Here is a 17,879-nt window from a genome sequence, read left to right as displayed (position 1 = left end):
ATAACATTAGTACTTAGTACTTACAATGTTAATATATATATATATATATATGTGACTATATACACGAAAAACATTTATTTTGTTTTTGTTTAAAAAAAATAATAATAATAATAATTATGTCGTAGGAATTTCATCAGCACCAATCCGCCATGTATGAAAATTCTTTGAATAATGTTTGATCCGTGTCCGATAGAGGCCTTGGATCCTTGGGTGGAGTCAATTGTGGTTGTTCGGAGGTAAACTCTTCGTCAAAGTTGCTAACATCTTCGGACGAAGTCTAAAAAATATTTATTAATAATTTAATTAATGAAACACGTGGTCAATAATTTGAAAATAAAGATGGATGGATGGATGGATGGATGGATGCTCACCACTGTCGGAACAAAAGGCGGTTTGACTTTTCGCAACAAAAGATCTTCCCATGATATCAATCTGAAGAATGCTTGTTTTTTAACATCTTCCGCATCTCTTTCGCTCGATCCAAGTCTTCTTTCCGGATTTTTACGCAACAACTAAAAATTTATCATTCGTGAAATAATATATATATATATATATATATAAATAAATTCAAACCTTAAAAAATGTGATAAACACTTACTCTACGCATGATTGCAATCGCTTCCAAAGAAAGAAACCTCGGATACCTGACTTCGTCATTAACTATCGAATCGAAAACTTCTTCTTCGTCATCGCCCGGAAACGGAGACTGAAATAATAGGAGGAGTTAGATGAGGAGGAAACGCGAGAATGGACGTTGGCAAGCACGATAAATAAATAATTTTACCTCTCCGACGAGCATTTCGAATATGAGAACGCCGAGGCCCCACCAGTCAACGGCACGAGTGTACGACGTTTCCGTGAGAACTTCGGGAGCTAAAAATTCTGGAGTCCCGCAGAACGTTCCCGTACGATCACCGAAACCCATTCCTTCTTTGCACAAACCGAAATCTGCTATTTTCACATAGCCTTCCGTATCCAATAGTAAATTATCTAGTTTTAAATCTCTGCAACATCAACGGAGAGGTGAGGGAAGGGGGGAGTTAAAAATTTAAAATTAAAACGATCATTGACGTCATTACGATTTACAAATTCGCAAGAAAGATTAGCGCGTACCTGTAAATAATTTTACTTTCGTGAAGGTATTGAAGTCCTAATACGACGCAAGCTGCATAAAAAATAGCTCTCGGTTCGGAAAATACATCCGCGTGAATATGCATCATGAGATCACCTCCGGCAGCATATTCCATAACGAAACACACGTGTTGCTGTAACCGAATCATCATCATTATTATTATTACTTAACAAATTTCCCAATTAAACGTTTGATTTAGCGATCAAAGAAAATCACCTCGGTTTGAAAACAAGCAAACAAATTAACCAAAAATGGATGTCTCATAGTATTAGCCACTTCGAATATTCTCTTTTCCGACAGCAAACTTTCCACTTCGTCACGCGCTATTATATCACCCTTTTTCAAAGCTTTAATTGCAAAATATTCTTTCGTGTTACGATATTGAGCTAAAATAACCTGAAATGAAAAATTTCCAACGATAAAACGTTATTTACAAAAAAAAGGCAAACCTTAAAAGTTGAACTTATGAACTTTTACCTTTCCGAAATGTCCTCTTCCGAGTACGCTCAACAGTCTGAAATTATCCAAAGACATTCCAGAATATTGCGAATGTCTTTTAGATTCGTATGCGCTGTCCCTGTTTTCTCTATGTTCGCTTTGACGACGAGATAAAGATGGTCGTCTAACCGAGTCAGAGGGTTGAACAGGAATCGTTTCCGGTACCTAAATTTATTTAAAAGAGAGAGAGATAGAGAAAGAGAGAGAGAGAGAGAGAGAGAAAAAAAAGAGTTTATTATTAATAAAAAAAAAATTGCATTTACCACGCTTTGATTTAGTTATATGCATCCCACATAAAGTTAGAACCACAATTTTATTATTTATACGTTTATATTTTCCAAAATAAAATAAAAAAACTAAAAATACTATTTAGTTAATGTTAATGACTGACTATTATACTATTATATTATTATACTATTATTTCACAACAGTTTTTACAAAAAATATTATATAAATAAATAATTTTGTTATATTTAAGATTAAATTATTAGTAATTTCATGTGAAATTTTTATTAGTAATTAATAAAAAAAAAAAAAAAAAATGTCGACCAGAAAAATTGTCACAACTTACCCTTACAAAATATTAAATTAAATAATTTACATAACCTAATAATATTATTTTCATAACAAAAGCCCAAAGCCCCAATTGTGTCCCGTGGGGCTACCCAAAGCCCCAACTGTGGCCTGTGGGGCTGCCCAAAGCCCCAAAGTCTTTGTTTGTAAAAAAAAAAGTTAGATTATTTTATGTACAAGTTTTGTGTGAAATGAAAAATGTTTTCCAAATCCAAGATGGTAAGAGAGAATCGAATGAACCTGATGGAGCATATCCCATTGCAGATGAGAAAAAAAATGGCCTCTTTTGATTTTTTCCCCCCCCCCCCCCCATATCGATAATAAGCGTGATGATCTCCCCCTCCCCAAAAAAAAAAAAAAAAAAAAAATGATTTCCGGTTATTTTGAATGTATATAATTTTTTTGTTGCCATACTACAAGGCTTTCGAAAAAGTATTAAAACAATTTTCGAAGCAAAATTAACCCCCCCTTCCCCTTTCCCCCTCCCCTCCCTCGTAGAAAGCTTTTGTGATTTCAACTACAACTACTACTAATAGACTTTTTTGCATGCAACAATTTTAAGCGATTTGATTGATGTACGTTTTCATTTTTTCGTCCTGCATAAAAATGAATAAAAAAAAATACAAACAATGCCATGCAACAACAAAAGCTAAACGATTTTCTTTTCCCACGCTTTTTTTTTTTTTTTTTTTGGTATTGCTTTTATTATGTTGTCTCTACCTCATCATCGGGGAACTCAATGATCGGCTGCGGGGATCCCGAAATCGATCTCCCATCTCCTGTTTGGGATTTCTCTTCTCCACCTTTTTCGTAACGATCTTCTTCGTGTAAGAAGTCAAATTCCCCAAGTACGTTCTGCAACTTTCATAAATTGTTTGCTGTTTATCGAACATTTGATTTTGTGGACTTGCAACAAATTTTCATTAAATACAAATTTACGACTCCACCCCCCCACCCCCAACCCGACCTCTTTTACCCCTTTACTCGTGGCAACGTTTTCGTTTCAAGTGTTGTAATAATCATTTGTGTGCGTAAATTAAATATTGTGCAAAAAAAAAAAAAATTGTGCGAGCATGATAAACAAAATAGATTAAAGCAATCACTAGTCAAAATCCATTAGAAATTTCTTCTAGAACCCTTTAATTCAAATTACGCCATTTGTAAAATTATAATTAATTAATTATCAATAAAATTTAGTTTTTTCATTTTTTTTTTTTTTTTTTTTTTTCAAAGGTTTTAGAAACTCTTACCATCTTAATATAAATAAATAAATAAATAAATAAACTACAACTATTTTTGTGAAAGTATACAAATGAAGACGACTTTAATTTACTCCCTTCTCATAAAGAAAAAAAAAGAGAGAGAGAGAGAGAGAGAGAGAGAGAGAGAGAGAAAGAAGAATACCCGTAAGAATTTTGACCTTACCTCGGTGTCAATTTTTGCATTGGGTAGAGGAGGTACCACCGGAGGAGAAACAACAGTTCTTTTTTTAAATTGATTTTGAGCTATCGCCGAGGGCAGTAATGAAGGCGTGTCCGGAGGCAGAGGAGGAAGAACTGCAACGCCCAAATTTAAACCCAACGGTCGGGGTCCGGATAAACCTCCTCCGACGGGATCTGGAATTTCACCAGGTGCTTCTTGCTTTTCTTCGACTTGTGAAAATGACGAGAAAAAAAATAAATAAATAAATAAAAATTTATAAAATTGATGAATAAAATTTTTTTTTATTCTTTACAACCGTTTAGGTACGTACCTTGAGAGACTTCGGGAACGCGATGAGAATTTTGTATTGACGGAGAAGAACGTTTCAACAATCTGCCCCAGGTGGCGACATTTATGTTCATTTGATTGGCTCTCGGAAAATTTTTCCCCTGTTGTTTGAATATTTTTCTCTGACGTTGTAATTTCGGCTTTTTCGAAATCATCGGATTTAAAAATTTGATCTCTGCAAAAAGCAATCCCTGAGGCTCGAGTTGGAGCGCCATCCCGTGTCGTACGTCATCGATAAATTCTTCCAATTTTAAAAATTTAACGGCACACAGAGACCTCCAATCTCTCCAGTAGACTCCAAGCTCCAATTCTCTCGACTTATCCAACTCAATTGAAAATCTTTGATCCCAAGCTTGTTGAGAACAAACTCTCCAACTTGTTTGAGCCACTTGTTGATTATCCAATTTGATCACAGCCATGATTTCTTCTGCAAAATAATAAAAAGAAAAAAATATTCATTTGTAACAAACCTAACTTACAAAAAAAAAAAACATAATAAAAAACTAAAAAAAAAAAATTAAAACTCACGACTGGTTTCATCTTTGACGCTGTAAGACTTACTGGAACTTCTCCCTGTAACTCCTTTTATTAAAACCGAACGGAGATCGCTTGGACTAGACAAAATATCTTTGTCTCGTCTTGATCTTCCAGGCACATCTTCCAGAAGATCTTGACATCCCATTAATCTTACCTAAAAAAAAAAATTTATATTTATGCTACAAATTTCCATAAATTTACAAACGAACGAAGCATTTGAAATTAAGTACCTCTAATTTTCCCGTGACGGAAGCACATCGGCTAAATGAAGTATGAGACGTTGGATTTGTTTGCCTGGAATCGGCTGCTCTGAAAGGTTGCAAACTGGTATACGTGATCGATCCGGGACTCGAAGCTTGAACACTTTGCAATTCTTTTTTTAATTGAGCGGATGCCGGTGAATCCGGAGGAAGTTCTTGACGCCTTTTCTCCAACGAATATCTCAAGAGATCTAATTTTTTACTAGACGCTGACAAACTAGCTTGAGCCTGTAAATAAATAAATAAATAAATAAATAAATAAAAATATTAATCAACGTCTGAAAAATTTTTATTTGAAACATGACCAACATTAAAAAAAAAAAAAATTACCAATATTTTAATAATGAAAGAAAGATGATACTCTTCCTCATTCTTTTTTTTAATTAGGATAATAATTTAATTAATTAATAGGTTAATAAAGTACGAGTAATGTTGTAGAGTAGTTATTAATACTTCACAAAAATTAAATAATGTAAAAATACCTTATGTATAGTACACAAATACTAATTTATATATACATAATTCAAATACAAATTTACTAAAAAAAAAAAAAAAATGGCTACGTTTTATTTTTCCGTCATTCTCACAACAACATTTAATGTTTACAAAAATACATTTTTTTTTTTTCAATTAATTATTATTATTATTATTAATTATTTTTTTCAAAATGCCATCGACAATTACTACAAAAGCAATAAGAATTTTTGGCAGGACCGAAATGTTTGTTCCATTTTTTTAAAAATCCATTTGAATTATGAGATTTTTGAAATTCGATTCGACCGATTTTTACGCGATCCTCCTTTATTACATCATCACCTAATAAATCATATTTTTTTATTACGTTGTTATTATTAGTATTATTATCATTTTGAGATTTCCCACATTTTTCCGGTTCAAAATATTTGGTATCGTTTCTTAAACCTGGATTCGTAGCTTTATTTTCCCCTCGTTTTACATTCGCCATATTGTTTTTATCCAACAGATTCGTTGAAAATTGAGTGCTGTTGTACGTAACAGTTTCGTCTTCGTCCACAATGTCTTCTGCTGTCACTTTATTCGCCTTCTCTTCTTTTTCGCGATTAACATCATCAGCTTTATTCTTTAATTGATTATTTTCCAGTACGATGCTACAAGTGCTCTTGCACAATTTCTTCTCCGGCTCACGCCCATCATAATCCTCGTCATTTTCAAACGAAGTAATCGACGAAAATAACGACTCGGATGGAAAAGAATTACCGGAGGATCGTATTATTTGATGGTGACGTTTAATCGTCCTCGGAAACGTTTGCGAACGATTTTCTTCGTATTCGAAAAATATTTTTCCATCGCAACGGGGAGGAACGGTCGTGAACAAGAGAAAACCTTTTTGAAATCCGTACGTGGGATTATTCGATTCGATACAATTAAAATCAAACGTTTTCCTATTATTATTATTATTATTATTATTAATGTAATTTTTATTATTATTTCCGTAGAGTTTTCTTAGAGTTTCGCAGGAAACAATTAAATTTGCACGTCCAGACCATCTTTCCGTTATGACAGACGTTGTTAAATCGTCGTCACCCATTGTCCTCCTCCTCCTCTTCGTTTTTCTTCTTCTTCTTCTTCCCTTTTTTTTGTTAAATATTAAAAATCACTGCGTTTCTTATTTTTTTTAAAAATTATTTAGTCACACAAAACAAAGTCAATAATAAACTGAAACTGAGAAAATTCCAATCATCCCGACAAAAATCCCGAAAAAAAAAAAGAAAAAAAAAAAAAAAAAAAAAGGATTGACCGTAATCCAGGTTGTAATAATTCAGAAAAACCGGTGCAACTAAAATTTCAAAAAAAAAATTTTTTTAAACTTTGGCCATTTTCCATTAATTTTAGGAAAAAAGCAACATTTTTTTTTTTAAAAGTCAATCAAAATTTTCATAACTTTAAAATCCGACGTAGCGGTAGATAATACTAATAATAATAATAATAATAATAATAATAATTTAAATAACAATCGACATTAAATTATTAAAACGTACATTTTTATACCATGAAACAGATACGAATAATAATTACGCATTTAAATAACAAAAAAAAAAAAAAAAAATCATACAAAAATAAATTTATATATATATATAAATAAAAATCCATGTGAATCATATAATAAATGTAAATAAAAATTCTATTGAATAAATTTGAAAAAAAAAAAAAAAAAAAAAAAATGTGCGTTGCAATGCCAAAAAAAAAATCAAAACTTTTTCTATTTTTCGAGAGCCAAAATTTAATGCGATGGCAATAATTTATTTTAAGAGTATTAAAATTTTATGTCAAAGGTCTCTCTCTCTCTCTCTCTGTGTGCCGCCTTAGTCAACTGTCTATTTATTAAAAAAAAAAAAAAATTTTATTTAAATGCAACGACAAAAAAAAAAACAAAAAACAACTTGTAAATTGCATTGTAGTAAGCATAAATTCAACGTATTAGCACCACGTGTTATTATAGTTTAGCACGTGTGCTGTGACTCATTTAAAAGGTACAAATTAAATTAACAAACTTGTGCAAAATATTACATATATAAATATATACATATTATTATTATTTTGCTTTCTTCAGTTCAGGCAAAACGCCTCAATTACTTGTGTGAAAACGCATAATTTAAGTTTACCAAACACTTTCTCCCCCTCCCCCACCCGTAAAATTGTAAACTTTTTAAAGGGGATTCATTCAATGAGTACCAACAACAACCGGTTGATGAATATCAACCAGTTAGGATGTGCCAACTAACCTAAATTTTTTTATTAATATAATGATGCACTGCATTCAATTGGCAATGTCGTTAAACTTTTACTTTATCGCGTATTACTTTTTATATGAATAATAATAATAATTATAAAAATAACTTACTTCGTTTAAAGCTTTTTTATCCGCTACTTTGTAACTTTGAAGTAACTTTATAGCATTTTTCGCACCTTCGACAACGGCTGCTTCGATTCTAAGACGGTGTCGCAATTCTTCAATTCGATCCTCTAAAGGAATCTCCAACGGGGAGTCGTATTTATCTAAAAAATTTAAATTTAAATTTAAATTAATTAAATTTTTTTCGTAAAAGTTTCTCTCTCTCTCTCTCGATATCTATTATTTTATTCTTACGGGAACGATCACCATTTGCCGGAGAATCATTTTTCAATTGTTTAGCTCTGTTTATTCTCATTTTTAAAAATTCAATTTTCGCTTTGGAATCTTGCAACATTTGTTGAGCTTCTGCAAGGAGTTTTCTATCCCGGTGACCAAGACTAGCGATCATATTTTCGGCTCCTGCTTTCACTTTGAGCTCGATGTTCAATTGCTTTTCCAACGATAACCATCTTTGATCTTGAGGATCGGTGCTCGAAGTGACTGGAGAAACGTGGGAATCTGGAATAAAAAAGAAAAAAAATTAATATTATTTCCTAAACCCTGGATGGATAATATAGACTCAATTTGAACACATTTTAAATAGCCTTAAAAAAAAAAAAAAAAAAAGAATTATGAATGTCAGCCATCTGACCTTGTCAATTTCATCAATTTAATTTTGAACTATGCGTATAATGATTAAACCAATGATAAATGTACAATTTAAAACTATTAAAATGAAGTTTTTGTAATTATTTTCTTTTTCAACAAAAAAAAAAGGTGAATTGAAGGTTATTTATAATTTCAAAACATAATTTAAATAAAAAACAAATATTATAGAATTTGAACTTGAATAATTAAGTGATATCTATCGTACCGTTTTGTCCATTGATGATGGTATTTCCTTGACATTGTGTAAGAATGATTTGGGATTCTAATTCTTGCACGTCTGCCTGCAGATCTGCAAGTTTAGTGTTGCTCTTCTTCAATATGGACGCGACATCGGCCAATGATTTTCTATCTTTAGCAGCTTCCCGTAATTTCTCAGCACCTTCTTTTATTTTCAATTCTTTTCGTATTTCTTTCCGAATGTGTTCCTTAAGTTCTTCGAGTTTGCTAGATAAAACGGCTTCTGGCACTCCATCGGATGTAGGTAAGCCATATTTATGACTAAGTTCGTATAAAATGGGATGACGAATGTAATCTCCCTATTAATTTTTTTTGTAACATAAAAAAAATGTTAAATATCATTTTTTTTTTTTTTTTTTTTTTTCATTGAAAAAGGATAATGTATATACAATAACAAATGACAAAAATCTATGACAAAAAAAAAAAAAATGCAAATATGCATTTACATATTAAAAATAATTTAATTTACATTATTCTACTACTGTATAGTATATATATATATATATATATATAAATCATTCATTCCCTAACTTAAATCTATATTGTTTGAGTCCAATTTAAAAAATTTAAATCAATTGATGTTCCTTAAGGAACTTTCCTCCCCGCCCCCCGGCCCCCGACCAATGGATTTCTATTGTTTTTAGCAATGAGAAGAAAAAGTGATTTTTTACAATAAAATGTGTAATTTTTTTCTTTATTAATAATTGTTTAGATTTTTTTAGTAATTAGTTTTTAATAACTACTTAATAAGTTTTTTTTTTTTTTTTTTTTTTTTTTTTCACGTCAAAATTTTTTTGTAATGTAAAATAATTATGTGAAATAAAATAAATAATAGAATGAATTTATAAAGGAAATTATAGTGTATCATGTTGTTTGTTAAATTTCAATAATAAATGAATGGTTTGAATACAACAATTATTTGACAAAAAAAAAAAAAGAAACTATTTTTTTTTTTTTTTTTTTGTTTCCTTTTGAAAGAAAACTTTTGACGTAGGTTTTTTTTTCCCAACAAGTTTAAAATAAACGAAATTATTTTATTATTACCACAACTGTCAATAACTGAAATGTTGTTAGAAAAAAATAAATAAATAAATAATAAATAGATGATGGCTTTTAGAAATTCTAAATCATTTATAAAAATACTGACTAATATATATATATATATATATTTTTTTTCTTAAATAATAATTACTACTTGTTTTACTTATTAAATAATATAAATTATTATTTATAAATTTTATAATCATTGATGTATTATTATTATTATTATTAACGAAAAGGAAAAAACAGAAAAATTTAAAAGTTTTTTTTAAAATAAAATTTTCACTCAACATTCTCTACTTTTACAAAAAAAGAAAAATCTAAGTGTACTATAAAAATAAAAATAAAAATAAAAATAGAGAGTATTGAAAAGAAAAGAAAAAAAAAAAAAAAACATAAGAATAATAAAACAGACATCTTTTTTTTTTTTTTTTAAATAGACATTTATAAAGTATGAAGATGGTATTGTACATACTACAGAAATAAAATTTCGACAAATTTATTTAAATATGTATATATGTATCTTGAGGATGCCAGCAGTTGGTACTTTTGGTGACACTTTTTTTTATAGTCGAAGTAAGATGCAATGAACAGTAGCCACGTTTTAGAGATCAAAAACTAATTGTTATATTCGTTATAACTCCTTTCCCAGCATCCCAGACTGTCGGGATGAAAAATAAAAGAAAAGAAAAAAAAAAAAAAAAATAATCACAGTTATAAAAAACTGTTAATTTACTTTTTTTCAAATATATTTACAGCATTATTGCTATTGTTTGTTTTCATAATATGAAATTAGAAAGGATAATTTCTTGTTTACAAAAAAAAAAAAACAAAGTAATGCGATAAATCTAAAGTGAAACATCTAAACATATTTTAAAGTACACAATTTTAAAAGTAAAGTTCATAAAAAGTAATAAATTTAATTTGTGTATTTTTATATATATATTTAAACAAACCACAAAACTTTTGAAAAATAAATTTAAAATAAACTAAATTAATAAGAAGTAATAAATACTCTTCGAATAATTCATTTTTAAAACGACAAAGCTAAATGAAACAAAAAATTAAAAGTATTTATTATAAGTTAAATATTAAAAATATAAGATTAAAGAAAAAAAAAAAAAAGTAATATAAGTTTGAATAAAAAAAGATTGTAAAATTAAATAAATCAATTGGTAATATTAAGGTATTTTTATAAGTAAAATAAGTATTACTTTTGTCGAGTTTTACATTATTAATATAATGTGAATTAAAATATATATTCATATGAAATTTGTGAATAAAGTTTGCATAATAGTAAAATGGGTGGAAAAATTAATAAAACGGTAACGAGTTAAAAAAATTTTTTTAATTAATTAAACGAAATCATTTTAATGAAAAGTTAAAAGAAATATATTTAAATAATGCTATAACTCCATCATGCCTAATCCACTTAAATCATGAAAGCTTCGGTTTTATAAATGACTTTTTGAAAAGCTACAATTAATATGAAAGTAAAAACAATGTGTGGTTAAAATATTAAGATGTAAAATTTAGATTTTATGAATAATTATAAATCGTAGGATTTGAATGTGAATAATTTTGAAACATCGAAAAATGGAAAAAGAAATGGAGAATAACATCACACAAAAAAAATTCTTGTCTCGTAACCAATGGTATACATTAATATGATATTATAATTTAGAAATGATGTAATAAAAATTATATGAAATATATAAATAAATTACGTGGGAGCGTTTTTAAATATTTTGTACTTATAATAAATTTATTTTTTTTTATTTTACATAAAACCTCACCTGATAATAATTACAACCCGCCATCTTGTCAGATTTCAATGAATCAAATGATTGAATAGCACGAGCATAACTTTGAAACAAAAGTTATTTATATATATATATATATAAAACTAAATATTTATTTTAAATAGATTTAGAAAAATCGAGTTAACTTAAAACGTTTAAAATATTAAACAGATTAAATAAAAATAATGAAATATAGAGGGCTAACAGGCTACAGTTAACACATAATAATTTTCTGTAAAAACATTACTAGTTAAAAACGATTATACAGTTGGCATCACTGTTTTTTTTTTTTTAGTAACCTGTTGCACGAATGTACATTTAAGTCCTTGTCTCGTGTAACGCAAGATTGCTAACATTAATAAACAACTAAATTACTTTCCATCATTTTTCCTTCTTTTTCATTTTTTAAATTCGACGAATTAAAATCGAATTTAATTATTTTATTAAAATTTAAATAAATTTATTATTATAAATAATCGATTGGCACTCAGATAAAGAATTTAAATTTAATATTAAATTCTGTTGATACTCGCTTCGATTTTCAAACCGAATTTAAAAGCATTTTTTTTTTACAAAATTTTTCAAAATTCACATTAAAATTAATATTTATTTCATTTTAAATGATTTAAATAAAGTTTTTTCAATAGTAATTATTATTATTTAAAACATAACAAAAATAAAATAAATAATACAAAAAAAAAAAAACGGCCGGTTTATTTATAACTTATCCTTCATTGTTTTTTACAAAAAAAAAATTACTCGAATAATTATAACAATAATTTTCCTTTTTTCGAATCAAATAAAAAATAACGGTCATTAAAAATGTGTTTTTTAAAACATTTTATTCTATTCCAACATAAAATAAATTATAATTAAAGTAAATATTTAAATTAAAATTTAAAAAAAAAAAAAAACAAAATGGCGGTCTTGAAAATACTTATCAAACGGTTATAAAACAATTCATATTTTTCTTATTTTCTACCCGTTTTAGTAATAATGGCTTGTTAAATTATAAATAAAACATTTCCTTTTTTATCAATAACGATTGTTTTTATTAAATTTCCTCCTTTCCTTTCCTTTAATTAAAAATAAATGAAAAATTAACAAATTTATTCCTTTGGTTCAAATTACTTCATGTTGTTCATGCCTGATTTTTACAACAGACAGATTTTTTTTAAAAAAATTGATGAAACCTATAAAATAAGTTAGAAATAACATAATTAACGGTAGAAAAAATAATTTAGATAGATATTAACCGTAAATAAAAGCCAAATAATAAACATTAAGAGAAATAAATAAGAAATATTTAAAGAAAATATTTAATTATTAAGGTATTATTATAATGTTAGAAAATGTTTAACTGTTTGTGTTAATAAATAAATTGATGTAAACGGTTTATGTATAGCAACCAAACGCCATTTCAATTTAATTATTTCAGCAATATTTATATTCCAACACCTCGAAATTTGTTTTAAATTACTTTACCATAATTTAAATAATTTTTTTTGTTGTAGAAGATAATTGTGACAAAAAATTTGAGGTGACGTGGATGAATCATGACTATCATAAAACCAGACGATATAAATCAAAAGAACCACCAAAGGAAATCTAGTAATCCAATTTTTCCCTTCTTCTTTGTTTCTGACAAAAAATTATTACAATTATATCAACTGAATTACAATAAATTACATTATTTAAAATAAAATAAAAAAAATAAATTAATTTAATTTTTGTCATGATTTTCTTTTAAATAATTTCGAGGCATATTAACAGAAGGATTACAATTAAGCATATTAATATATATCTTTTTTTTTTTTTTTTTTTTAATAAAGAAAATAATAATAATAATTAATAGAATATTTATATAACAAAAAAAAATTTAAATAATAAGAATTTTATAAAAATTTTACGATAAAAAAAAAATAATAATAATAATAAAAATAAATAAATAATATTTCCAATTGAATCGAATGGATTGGATAGCGATAATAAAAAAAAAAATATATAAAGACGAATGTAAACGTTTTGGCGCAATATGATACACAGAGGATATATATATATATATATATATATATATATATATATTATGAAAACTTTTTTTTTTTGTTTTTTTTTTTTTTTTTTGTATACAGCTACCTCTCGAAAATTCCGCTTTGGTACCAAAAATTGTTATAAATGAAAATCTAAAAATAAAATTATAATTAGCGTGTGTGTGTGTGTGTGTGTGTGGAGATTTTCGATTTGGCGAATTTCATTTTTTTATTATTATTATTTTTTATTTTTTTTTTGTTATGATTTACCGGTATTATTTCCATCCGTTATTGATATTTCCATTCCTAGATTTTTTTCTACTGCTTTCATAAGTTCCGATGCATCTTCGTGAAAAAGGAAAACTGCGGGTATAGTAACATCGTTTTTCCCATCTCCCGACATGGCAAACATTGATGAAGTCATTAATGACGAACCTGGGGTATTATCTATAACTATTGCAGCTACGGCGCCGGCTTCTTCTACTTTTCTAACCTTAAAGTAAAAGAGTGCAAATTTTGTTCTTGGTCCTTCATACCTCGCTCGGATACCTTATTTTTTCCTTATAAATAAACTTACTTTACTAACAAACATGCAATCCCCTCGTTGTATTATTACAATTCGACCTTTGAGCCGATCTGAATTACTCAATGATTCACATGCTTGAATAGGATCTGCCACGCCAACTTTGGCAGTAACCTACAAAGAAAATTTTACTTATTAGTCTCTTTATTCTCAACCTCTCCAATTCAATTTAAATTAAAACTTACCCGCATTCCCCCGGAAAGATCTTTGCCGAAATGAGCTGGTCCAGCAGCTATTGAAATCATTTGGCCATTTTTTTCAAAAACGACAGAAAGAGGGCCTTTGTCCGGCACATGTTTCTGAGTTTGAGATAATTCAAGCATTTCTTGCATAAAAAGTAGACCTTCTTTTGCATCGGCTTGAGATCTTGCGCTAGCTATGGTATGAACCAGCTGAACGCGACCGTCGGCCATTGATAAAACAGCAATACCCATGTTTTTCAATAATTGCAAGTGCTCAGAATCGCCTACGATTGAAATTTTTAACGTTAAATTTTTTGTTATATTTTAAAAGATGATAAAATTTAAATTAAACCGAGAGTTACAAACCCGCTGTAAATTGTGACGCAAGTAATTTTCTTTTCGATGTTCTTGGACACATTCCGTTAACTAAATTTTTTAAAGGTTTTCTAACACTTTCCGGAAACAGATCAAGGGTGTTGGGGCAACATCTAGCAAATTCTGAATTTAAACCATCCATATCATCTGTAAATTGTTCGTCCAGGGCAAACGAAGTCAAATTGTGATTTCTTGAAAGACTTAATGGAAGCAAATGAGCTTCTGTTGTGAACAAAAATTCATCTAAATCTATTAAAAGATCGTTGGTATCAGCAAACAAAAGGTAAAGGTACTTGAAAGTTTCGGCCAAAACAAATGAGTCCATACGATCATCGTGACCTCCTGTTCTTACATCTTTTATGGTGGCATAACTAAAATGGAAAAATTTCATTACGAAATATGTAAAATTTTTTTCTCCTGTTTTTTTTTTTTTTAAATAAAGAACTTACCCACAAGGCACCCTGGCATATTTTTGCAAACTTTTTAAAGCATATTTTCCTACTTGCAAATAATAAGGATCGTTGGTAGCCTTATATAAGAAATAAGTTGATTCAACAAACTCAGGACGGAGGGGGTGTTGACCCCAGTGCACGTGAAAATCGGTCGTAAACGCCTCAGGTATTAGATTATGCCTTTGCATTATTTGATACAACATTTCGTGAGTTTCCACTGCAGGTTTTAAGTCGCCTTTTAATACCTGTGAAATTTCCCATGAGTTTTTATAAATTTTTATTAATAATAGTTTTAGTTTTTTTTTTTTTTTTTTTTTTTACTTAAAAAAAAAAATACCTGTAATCCAGGCCAGAAAGCTAAAAGAGCGTCCATAAAATTTTTTGAATTAGTATGAGGTCTATGCATGTGAACATCAATCAGCATTGGTCCCTGGCTGATATATTTCATTATAGCACTATAATGTTTGTTAAAACGTCCTAAATATTTTTCATCTCCCAAGAGAATGTAAGCTTTGAGGCAATATTCATAGTATGAATCTATTCCTGCACCTACTCCAGAATCGCGACGTACCTACAAATCAATAACTCAAATGAAAAAATCATAAAATTGCAAAAAAAAAAAAAAAAATTAAATAAAAAAAAATAAACTTACCCAATCACCAGATTGAACATTTAACACAGTACCCATTAAATCGGAACTTCTGTGCCTAATTTTCCATAAGCCATCCATAGCTCTATGCGCTTTCTGTTCAAATATGAATTCGCCTGTTAATCGTGACAGAGCAGCCATTTCTAAAATCATTGTACCGGCACAAGCTGTGCAAGTTTCTTGATGAGCAGATAAACTCATATTTTTTAACCCATGTTTTAAATTTACCTAATAAATTTCAGTTATAAAACTTTAGCTATGAAACATTACACAAAAATTAATCATTATAAATTAAAGGAATTTTTATATTACTCGGGAATGTGGAATTCCGGTAGTTGTATTAAAGGCAGGAAGCAATCTAAAACCTAAATCTTTTGCTAAAAATAACAATTCTCCCTTGTACCAAGGCATTATTCCATCTCTTTGCTGAAAATACTCAGCAAGTATGTGAGCAGAAAGAAGTCCCCCAAGAACTCTAATGTTAGTTTCAAAAACAGATACTATTACATCTTGGTCAAATGAAACATCTTTAATAACATATTTTACAGCTAATTCAAATTCTTCTAAATCTCCTAAGATCACCAATGTGTCTAATGAATCTATTAGAGTGAGAGAAAAACTGAAAAATAAAAAAGTTTTTTTAAACTACTGCTAAGGAATTTTGAGAATATGTATATTGAGGAACTTTGAAAAAAAAATTATATAAAAACATTTTATTACTTTCCAAGTGTATCATCTAAATCTCCCCTACTGTTTAAAGGATCTTTCCACCTCCCTTTGCATGATAAAGGCATTAATTCATCAGCTGGATATGCATTTTCCTATAACAAGTGATAAACCTTCGTCAAACAAGTAATTAAAACCTTGCAATTTTTTTTTTTTTTTTTTGATTTAAAACAAAAATTTACCATGTAAGCTCTGTAGGCATGATAGAACATATCTCTTGACTCTTCCCTAAAATATTACAAACTTGTAAATAAACAATATTTAAAAAACAGAAATATTGAAAACATAATTAAAGCCCAAGCATGAATGTAACTTATTTACTAATTAAACTAATTTAAACTTCTCAAACACTATTTTGCCACAAAAAATTGTAAGCAATCTTCTTGAATAAATAATTTCTTTATTTAAAAAAAAAAAAAAAAACATACTTGAGTTCTTCCTTTTCTTCAAATGACATAGAAGGAACACTTTCATCAACTGCAACATGAGCGAATATCGCGGTTCCAACCAAAATCACCAGGATATACTGTTTCACCTCTTTGAGTACCATTATCCACTACTACACAGATTTTTAAAAAACCACATGAATCTATTTTGATTGTATGTCAAGAAGTTTTTTTTTTTTGTTTCAATTTTGACATACTAATGTCGTCAATCGACATTAAGAATTTCGTCAAGGATTTTCTTATCAACAAATTGCTGATTATGTTCCACGTAGAAGGATAAAAATTTTTTTAGTTTTTCGTAACATATTTAAAAAACTTATTTTGTGTGCCTTTGAATAATTTTAAAATTTTTCCTCACACAAAATATATTTATTTAACTCAAACAAAACCTTTTACGTAGATTACAATTATGAAAATCTATTGGTAACAACAAAACTAAAATTCCATTTTTACTGCCATTTTAATTAACGAAAGTTTAGCCAACTTTATTTTAAACTACTCTGGTTATATTGTCAAAAATTATTACATAAGAACTTCTAGAAGTTTTTCATTTGATTTTAATTGGGTATTAAATCAGTTCCATTTTTTTTTTTTTTTAATTTTAATTAATTGAAAAAGTTTTTTTCATTAAAAGTACAAAGAGTTTTATATAAAGTAAAGCGAATGAGATCAATATTAATATCTATTAAAAATTGATTTTTTCTTAGCGATTTTCAACTTTTTCCTGTTAAAATTATTCTAAGTGTTTTTTTTATTTTTTCTCAGTAGTATAAAGTATTAAATTTTAATTTTTTCTAATTACAAAAAAAAAAAAAAATAATTTTTTAATTTGAATTTTTTTAAAATATATTTTAATATTACAAAATATTTTTCTTAGATTTGCCTTGGAATTATCGTATTGAGTTAATATTTTGCAGAGAAAAATTTCCCTGTGAGAGTTATTAACATCGCCATTTCTCGTGAATTCGACTAAAATTTTATATGTTAATTAGTAGCCCGCATTCAAATGAAAGAGTTGTGAAGTTCATCACTCTAATTGGTTATT

The 17,879-nt window shown here is 28.1% G+C and overlaps 2 protein-coding genes across 2 annotated transcripts; both read right to left on the bottom strand.

Moving 5' to 3' along the window:
- Positions 1–133: 133 nt before the first annotated feature.
- Phum_PHUM537470 (uncharacterized protein) lies at positions 134–8,990 on the bottom strand (the record flags this gene model as incomplete). Its single annotated transcript, XM_002431568.1, has 16 exons — positions 134–277; positions 372–512; positions 599–706; positions 785–1,004; positions 1,114–1,265; positions 1,349–1,528; positions 1,610–1,795; positions 2,924–3,064; positions 3,608–3,855; positions 3,939–4,400; positions 4,502–4,664; positions 4,741–4,998; positions 7,652–7,806; positions 7,898–8,161; positions 8,517–8,847; positions 8,964–8,990. The coding sequence occupies 16 exons, from the start codon at positions 8,988–8,990 to the stop codon at positions 134–136; spliced, it is 3,180 nt and encodes a 1,059-aa protein (XP_002431613.1).
- Positions 8,991–13,680: 4,690 nt separating this feature from the next.
- Positions 13,681–16,938, bottom strand: Phum_PHUM537460 (uncharacterized protein; the record flags this gene model as incomplete). The annotated part of the gene is made up of 12 exons (XM_002431567.1): positions 13,681–13,914; positions 13,999–14,118; positions 14,190–14,470; positions 14,553–14,932; positions 15,011–15,258; positions 15,351–15,584; positions 15,666–15,890; positions 15,975–16,252; positions 16,312–16,346; positions 16,383–16,483; positions 16,571–16,616; positions 16,817–16,938. The coding sequence occupies 12 exons, from the start codon at positions 16,936–16,938 to the stop codon at positions 13,681–13,683; spliced, it is 2,304 nt and encodes a 767-aa protein (XP_002431612.1).
- Between the last annotated feature and the right edge of the window lie 941 nt (positions 16,939–17,879).

The sequence above is a fragment of the Pediculus humanus genome, genomic scaffold, assembly GCF_000006295.1.
Source record: "Pediculus humanus corporis 1103172108290 genomic scaffold, whole genome shotgun sequence".
In the NCBI taxonomy this organism is placed as follows: Eukaryota; Metazoa; Arthropoda; class Insecta; order Psocodea; family Pediculidae; genus Pediculus; species Pediculus humanus.
This window is presented reverse-complemented; position numbering and strand designations above follow the sequence as displayed.